Source organism: Gopherus flavomarginatus, chromosome 1, assembly GCF_025201925.1.
Source record: "Gopherus flavomarginatus isolate rGopFla2 chromosome 1, rGopFla2.mat.asm, whole genome shotgun sequence".
Taxonomy (NCBI): domain Eukaryota; kingdom Metazoa; phylum Chordata; order Testudines; family Testudinidae; genus Gopherus; species Gopherus flavomarginatus.
This window is the reverse complement of record NC_066617.1, coordinates 100595702-100603664: the sequence shown is the minus strand read 5'-3', so window position 1 is coordinate 100603664 and position 7963 is coordinate 100595702. Positions and strand designations below refer to the sequence as shown.

At 54.9% G+C, this 7963-nt stretch overlaps 1 protein-coding gene across 5 annotated transcripts; it reads right to left on the bottom strand.

The window, feature by feature from the left end:
• Positions 1-823: 823 nt before the first annotated feature.
• On the bottom strand, positions 824-7166 carry C1QTNF6 (C1q and TNF related 6). Of its 5 annotated transcripts, none has more exons than XM_050927144.1 (3): positions 6997-7166; positions 4872-5121; positions 824-3575 (listed from the first exon to the last, which is right to left on the bottom strand). In XM_050927144.1, exons 2-3 carry the CDS (start codon positions 5113-5115, stop codon positions 3028-3030), a joined length of 792 nt encoding a protein of 263 aa, XP_050783101.1. In that variant the 5' UTR covers positions 5116-5121; positions 6997-7166; the 3' UTR covers positions 824-3027. The 5 variants fall into 5 exon arrangements, with proteins under 5 accessions (XP_050783101.1, XP_050783109.1, XP_050783100.1 ...); XM_050927152.1 differs by lacking the exon at positions 6997-7166 and adding an exon at positions 6680-6781; XM_050927143.1 differs by lacking the exon at positions 6997-7166 and adding an exon at positions 6426-6591.
• Between the last annotated feature and the right edge of the window lie 797 nt (positions 7167-7963).

Sequence of the window (7963 nt, the reverse complement as noted above, 5' to 3'; positions counted from 1 at the left end):
CGCTGAAATAAATCTCATGCATTTACCTGTTCCCCAGATTTTCACCCCACCTCTAAAACCTTCCACCCTGCCCCACTGTTTGGCCTCCAAACCTGTACCAACTTCCCAGCTGATCCCCAAGCCTCCACCCATGCCCATCAATTGGCTCTCTACCCCACCTATCCTCCCAACCTAAGCCTCCACTTTCCCCCCCAGCCTGAGCCATCTCCTCAATCTGGCTCTCAAACTCCCCCCTCCTCCAGTAACATTACTGACTTTCATAAATGTTCATTCAATTACTTCATTTCCCTCCGCTATGGTTCAGACGTCACATCTTCCTGGAAATACCACAGGGAAAGCCCGTTCTTCCGGTATAGAGCAGCCAACCAGGACCAAGATCGGCAACAGAACAAGAAAAAACATCTGTTCTCTTACAAGCGACTTCCAGCCCCCTTCCTATGTTCAGCTAAAGAACCCTTTCAAAGAATTTGTACTTTTCCCTTCGCTAGCAGTTTATTCTCCAGTAACTCCTGCACTGTTTTGGAGCTTTGGTAGCTGAGAACATTTTATATAAAGGATCAGAAATGTCCTACTAATGACAAATCTCACACGGCGCCTTTCATCCATAGATCTCAAAGCCCTTTACAAAGGAGGTTGAGCATCATTATCTCCATCTGACAGATGGGGAAACAGTGGCACTGAGAGTAGCTCACCCAAGATCACTCAGTAGGTGGGTGACTGCACCAGGAATAGAAGCCAAGTCTTCTGGCCTCCTAGACCAGTGGGGCCCCCTGCCTTAACCCGACTGGAGACAGAAAGAAAAGACCCTACAGGGGAAATCATCTCAAAGTGCAAAAAAAAAGTTTTAATAAAACTGAAAAACATAATATACAAAAGTTCTTGGTAGTTTTCTGTAATGTAAAGCACCATTAATTCCACAGTACTTTGTGTCTCTGCTACCCTGACACCCCTCCCAGTAAGCACCAATGACTCTCTTGAAACCTGATTTAGCACCAAGGGGCTGCCATCTTATTTAGCACCAAGGGGCTGAAGCTGGCCCATGAAACACACATTCTCCTTCCCCCCCAATACATTTTAAGCACCGACCAGCTGCCCTTTTGCAGTGTTTGAGCCCCCAAGCTGGCCCTGCAGAAGTAAACAGTGACATTAGAAAGGGAGGGAGTTCAGAGCTCAGGTCTGGAAGTTATTCAGCATTAGAGATTCCTGCTCCTCCCTGGGGAGACACAGGGACACCACACACTGTAAATACACAACAGCTGGGTTGGCAGTCTGTGGCTTCTAAAGAGAGAGGGAGAGGAATTCAATTGCTAGTTCCTTTGCTCCTAAACCTCACCCCCAGCATGCGGCTCCCTCACGACTCCCCCAAGCCCACACTCCACTGGGCTGGAAGAGGGGAATTCCAGTCTCCATGTTCCTCACACCCTGGCATTCCAACAGACGCATGAGGCCCCTGATAGGACCAAACTTCCTTGGAGGGATCCTGCTTTTCATACCAGCTGTGCTAATGCAAGCTGTTATGAGGTCAGGTGGGGAAGAGCCTGGGACTCGATCCTTTCCCCTCAGCTCCTCATCCTGAGTAAATGAGGGGCAGCAATATGACCAAGAGAGAAACTGGCCTGCAACGTTCTCGAGTTCACCTCTCCTTTCTTTCCCTCTGATGTCTTTCTGGTGTGAGTTTAGTCCTGTCGAAAACGGACCCAGTGACAGCCTGGCATCTCATCTTTACTGTGTCCTCAGGACACGTAGGCAGGGGTTTGCAAAAGCACTCAGAGCTGATTCAGCTGCCAGTGAAGCCAGTGGCAAATCTCCCTTTGATGTCACTGGAAGCAGAGCTAGGTCAGCGCTGAGGGCCGCTGAAAACCCCAGCTGTCACGCACAGGCAGTGGCAGCACAAGCTTTGCCAAGCAGCCCTGCCAACATGTCTCACCCTTGACTGGGAGGGGTGGGAGTGTATTTCAGTCTCCGTGGCTTCTCCACTGAGATCACCAGCAAAGGAGACAATCAGCAGTGGGGACGTTTTAATGATGTGGACACCTGTTCACTGGGAGCAGGACTGAGAGGCCCAATTCACCTTGTACAGGTTATGAAGCAACCACTGGCTATCCTTCTTCCATTGGGGTATCAGGGAGGAACTGGACAGAATCTGACCCTGTGCATTAGTAGTAAAAGGTGTAACCTACCACCATACGCAGCCAGTTCCTCCCTATTGTGTTTTCAAAGGGATTAGAGGTGGGATTTAAAGGAATGATTGTCTCCTAGCAGAGCTGTTCCAGCCACACCCATGGGACTGTGACAGTGGAATCCAGTGCCTGATCACTGGGCCTGATCCTCTTCTCACACCAGCATGCAGTAGGGGGAACTCTGCTGAAGTCGATAGTTACACTGGTGTAAATCTGGTGGGGTAGGGGAGCAGAATCAGGTCTGTTTCAGCCTCCAGAAAAGGAACAGTCCAAAGCTGGGATGGCTTTGAACCTAACATGGAAGTTGAGACCAGAGAGCATCCCACGGGAGGCTTGGAGGGGAGCTTTGCTGATGGCCAACAGGGTCTCACTCTCTTTCAATACTTAGGGCTAGATCCACAGCAGGTGTACCTGGGTGTAACTCTGTTCACTTCAGTGGAGCGACACCGATTTACACCAGCAGAGGATCCGGTTGTCTACTTCCCAGACGAGTGTCGGTCTATACAGCCAGGGACTGTACCATCATTCCCTAGCTTTGTATCGTTATCTATGTCCTGCCGCTGAGTTAGGCCATGGCAAGCTCACATGGCCTAGCAAGACCAGGGGTGACCTGAGGCATCCCCTATCCAAGGTGAATGGCGCTTACCTGGAAGTCAATGACACACTTTGAATGAGGATGGCCCTGATTTGGATAGCGGGTGTTTTCTTTCAGGTTCCCTGGTGCCCTCCCATCCCATAACCCTCCCAGGGAGCCCCCAGTCCACTTCCTCCCTTGTGGTTTGCAGTGATTGCGGGCAGTGAAAAGAGAAAGAGAGGGAGAGAGAAGGAGAGAGAGGGAGGAGGGCCGTCATTCCAGGCTGGGTTTGATCAAGTAGCCGCTGAAGGTGATGTAGATGTCTACATCATCACTGTAGATGGCGTTCTCCCGCTCCCGCTTGTAGAGGCGCACCCAGACCTCATCATTCTCCCGCAGCTCTAGCATGAGGCTCTGGCTCTGCATGATACTGCGGTCGCTTGGCTGGGCGTACAGGATGACCTGCTCCTGGTCGTTGTGCATGACGTGCATGTAGGTCTCCTTGAAGTTCCAGGTGTGGACGTTCAGGCTGAAGTAGTACAGGCCGGCTGTGTAGCAGTAGAACTTGCCCTTGAACATGTCGAAGTGGCCGTAGAGGTTGACAAAGACGGTGTCGAAGATCAGGGCCTGGTAGCCCTCGCTGCTGTGCAGTGCCTTCTTGCGGCCCACGGAGAAAGCGGCATACTGGTGCTTGCACGGATCCCCCGGGGCACCCATCTGCCCCTTGCTGCCTTTCTGACCCTGGGGGCCCCGCTCGCCTGGTGGCCCCTCTTTGCCCCATTTCCCTGGAATCCCAGGTTCCCCCCGATCTCCTTTGTCTCCTAGGAAACAAAGCAGAGGGATGCACTCCATAAGATACCCAAAGTGAGATGTGAAAGCTGCCAAGCACTGGGCTGTCTTGAGGAGGCCAGGGTTGTGGCCAGAAACTAGAGCTGTCTACAGAGGATCTGATTCATCCCTGTGCAGGCACCAGCACAGCTAGTCTGTGCTTTCCCTGTTCAGGGGTTGTGGGGGTGAGTGCAGCCCTAACTTGCTACCCTGTTTCACGGGCCTCTTTGGGGCTTTGCAGGAACACAAACTTCCTTGAGCACCGGTTCCCCTGGCCACCTCGCCCTGCTCTGGCCCCAGAATGCCCCCCAGTGCTGGGAGCTGTTGTGGAGGTGGTTCTGAGCGCCCCTATGCCTAGCTAGCACAAAGGGGCTGCAGAGCAATGATGAACTGGGCCCAAAGAGCAGAATCTCTCATTCAGTGCCAGGACTCACCATGCACGCACATCCTATGCATTAAGCCTCAAATGGGGACCCTTGAGGAAGTAGCTGATCTGCACCGGAGAGCCACCCCCATTCCACCCTGAGCTAAGCCAGCAGGAGCTGCCTGGAGCAGGTCTTGGCTGGGAGTCACTCTTTGCAAATATGAGTGTGGGGGAGTTCATGCAAGCATCCTCCTGGCTGCTTGGGAAGAAAAGCAAATGTTAGGGCTCATGTCATTCCCCTCCTCCCTCTCCCAGATGACATGAGGTTCACGGAGATGACCTTCCATTAGCCTTCCCTGCGCAGGACATTAGCGGTGGCACTGTGCCTTTGTTAACAGCACACCCTCTCGTTCTTCCTGGCTGGGCAAGGACCCGCTGCTCCCTCCCTCTGCACTACAGGGCAGCTTGATCCTGAAGCAGGTTCAGATTGGCAAAAGGCCCAGTGGCGATAAACAGGAGCCAGTGGAAAGCAGGCAAAGAGGCGGTTCCCCTGAATTCAGAGGCTATAGCAGGAAGACTGCTGGGTTCAAGGGAAAACTGGCATTCTACAGGCTGATTCCACCTCTCTGGCTACATGGGCATAAGTCTACATGTACCAGCATGGGCACTTACCCTTCATAATGACAAACAATTAGACGTCCATCAGTCTGGACATCAGGCACTGGATATGCTGGGGCATGCCTTTCAGTCTGGCAACTGGGTGTTTGATGGGTATAACTGATGCACTGTTGCCCGTCAGTATGGTGACACTGAAGTCACTGGTAGTCTGTGGGCACCCGGTATGCCAGCACAGAACCTTACCTTTCACTACAGCAATGCTGGTTCCCAAGACCTTGGGTCCCAGGTACACTGGCTTGGCACTTACCTTTCAGTATGGTGATGTTGATGTATGGACGCACCTCTGGCATTGGGTACAGTGACGCATGGGGTCTGGCAGGGCCGGGGGTGACCTCTGAGGAGCCATGGGAATCCAGTGGGTCGCAGCAGCGTCTGCAGCCATTTGGGAGGGTTGTTGCTTCTTTGGGGTCAGACTCGTCAGTAGGTGCCCCAAATACAAACAGAGGGAGCACAAGGAAGGCCACGCGAGCTTGTAGCTGAATCATTACCATAGTGACCTGAAAGACATGAGCCAGTAAGAGAGAGAGACAGAAGAAGGGGATGACTGAGCCAGGGCAGAAGCCAACATGAAAGGACAGGGCACTGCACCTCCATTCTCTGTGGCTAAAGCCAGTTCATTCATCACGGGAGCAGAGAGGGAAGGAAGGAGACAGAAAGACAGAGTTAGTCACTGTTCTGCAGAGAGCTGCTACTTTGGAGTCTAATACATGCCTGTCCCTGGAGGGCTAAGGCTGCAGTCCAAGCCGCAGTGGTGTCACTGCTAGGGCGTGCCTGACTCCCTGGAGCCTGGGGTCCTGCCACTAAGAGGAGGCCTGTCCTCCAGAACCCAGAGCACCAGCGCCCATAGTGTAACCACTGGAACCCAGGGCACCAGCGCCCGGGGATTCAGTCTTGAGGCTGCAATAAAAAGAGAAGAGGCAAATCCAAGAGCTCCTGGTGATGAGAACAAGCTCAGGTCTCAGAGGTTAGCTCTGCGATAAGGGTTGTGACCTTACAGCACTAAAAACATCCTGCTTGGGCCATTTTCTCACCTCCTGACCACTGGCAAAGCTGAAACCATACCTACTTCTGAGCTGATGCCCTGACATATCTGAGGGGTCAGGGAAAGGGGAAAGCACATTGCCAGGGTATTCTTGAGCTGTCTGCTGCTATCAGGAAAGACAGGAGATCTGGTAGGGGAATGATAAATTTGTTAGCTCATGAGAGCATCAAATTGGTTTCTAACATTGGGGGAGGGTCACAGACAAACATCTTGCAGCTCACTCAGCAATGGGTATTTTCTTTAATGTGAGTCTTGCTCTAAATCCCATTAGAGAGCATCTAGCCAGCTCGCACCCCCCGTGGGTACTGTTTCATCACGGCCAAGGTCACAAGGTGCGGACAACTGACCCACTCACCGGACTAGAAACCACATGCTGCCGAGTCCTCTGTCACTGACTGAGTCTGTGACCTTGGCCAAGTCACTCCCTCCCCTCTGCAGCTCACCCCCCCCATAGGGGATTAGCAATATTTACATACGGGGGGGGGGGGTGTATGAGGCTTAGTTAGCAGTGGCCAACTTCTGCTCTCAGGGGCACGAAGCCTGGGGCAGGCATCGGAGAGCCACATCTGGCCCTGCGGTGCTTCCACAGGAGGGACAGCGCGGGGCAGCGCAGAAGGGGCTGGGGAGCCGGGACAGGCACGTGCGGTTGCTCAGCTCTGCCTGGTCCAGCCTGCAGCGCGGCTGGAGGGTGCAAAGGGCCCCAGCGAGCCGCTCTCGCGATCAAAACCCGCAGCCCTCGCCCCTCCGCCCCGGGCTCACCCTGCAGAAGAGGCGACAGGCCGCCGCCGGAAGGGTCCCGTGCGCTGCGAGCCGCTCACTCCCCGCTGCTGGCCGGGCAGCCTCTGCTAGCGCCGCCCGCCCCGAGTCCCATGGCGCGGGGAGCTCGCTGCTGGCAAAGGCACCGCAAACCGCTGGCTTCGGCGCAGAGCCGGGCTGCGCCTCCCTCCCCGCCCCCTTCTCCCCGCGCCCCGGCGCGCTCCGCTCTGCACCGCACCGCCGCCTTTAACCCTTGCCTGGGGCTGGGGAAGGCTGGAAAGCGACGAGACTCCCCAGCCCCCCAGGGCCCGTGGCAGCAGCTGCCTGCCCGGGGAGAACTCGGGATTGACACGCACCGGGCTGTGCTCCCGTCCAGCACTTGCCCCTCTGGCGGGACAGTCCCTGCAGGCCTGACCTGTCCCTGCCTGCCCCCTCTGCTCTGGCACAGCATCCGGCGAGCCCTGCACAAACACCGTCCCCTGCATTAGCCGCCCTGCTGCCACCCAGGCCCAATCCCTACTGGGTGGCTAGGGCAGGCTTGCCCCAGTGTTCCCTCCTCTGCCCCATTCCTTACAGCGCCTCCTGCTGACTGGGGTAGGGATCTGTCTCTTCCCTGGTTTGGTTCCCTCTCTGAAGGGGGCACAGACCAGTCCCCTCTCTGGCACGGGTCATGTCCTCTGCCTGAAATCTTGCCCAGAAAGGGCGTCTCCAGCTGGAAACACTCTGGAACATGACCTCGCTGGGGAAAGCCCACGCCACCCACTCGTCTCTTGGGCCAGATGTGTACGTGGCTCTTTGTAGCCAGCCCTGGGCTAGCTCATCATGCCATCTGTGGTGGGCCTTGCGTGAGGGGCCTGGGGCCAAGATGCTGCACTGTTGCAGGGTACCCTCTGCCCTCAATTCCCCGTGCAGCTAAGCCAGAGGCCTTCCAGGTGCCTTCTCTAGCCAAACCTGGCTCGGGCCTGGGCGGCCAGGAGAGCAAAGCGATTTCCACCCGCCACTCCGCGAGCATAAGTGCCGACTCAGCAGGTTTGCTCCGCTCCTGTAATTCCAGAGGAAAGCTGGAGAATGTTTAACAGGCCATGGGAGCCTGAGGAAAGGAAACATTTTTCCGATTGTTTAGTTTGGGAGTCAGAGGCAGTTACAGCCAGCTTGCTTCCCGAGGAGTAGCTGGAGCTTGGCAGGAGCCCCAGCACCACTGGAGAAGCAAACAGAAAGTCTGGGAAAATATGTGCAGAGAGCGTAGGGTAAAGGAGGGAGAAGAATGTTATTGACTTCCCTGCTCTGCTGGAACCCCCACAAATGAATGCACGTAGATGAATGCCCCTTTTGTCCCAGCCAGCAGGGTGGATTCACCAGGGCAGAGGTGCTCTTCAGCAATTCACAACAGTACTCCTGACTTCTAATCGAGGTTCTGCCATTGACCTGCCTGGTCACTATTCTGTGCCTCAGTTTCCCCAACATGTAAAATAGGGATGCTAGGTCAAATTCCCTGCTAATGGAGCTGTGACAGAGATTATGGCCCAAGAACCCTGAATTGC

Excerpts from the sequence above, each read along its gene's own strand:
- C1QTNF6 (XM_050927142.1), bottom strand. The coding sequence starts at position 5,712 with ATGTCAGGGCATCAGCTCAGAAGTAGGTATGGTTTCAGCTTTGCCAGT. Across the intron at positions 5,122-5,655 it reads GCTTTGCCAGTGGTCAGGAG|GTCACTATGGTAATGATTCA; the intron begins GTGAGAAAATGG and ends CATGTCTTTCAG. Across the intron at positions 3,576-4,871 it reads CAACATCACCATACTGAAAG|GAGACAAAGGAGATCGGGGG; the intron begins GTAAGTGCCAAG and ends TTTGTTTCCTAG.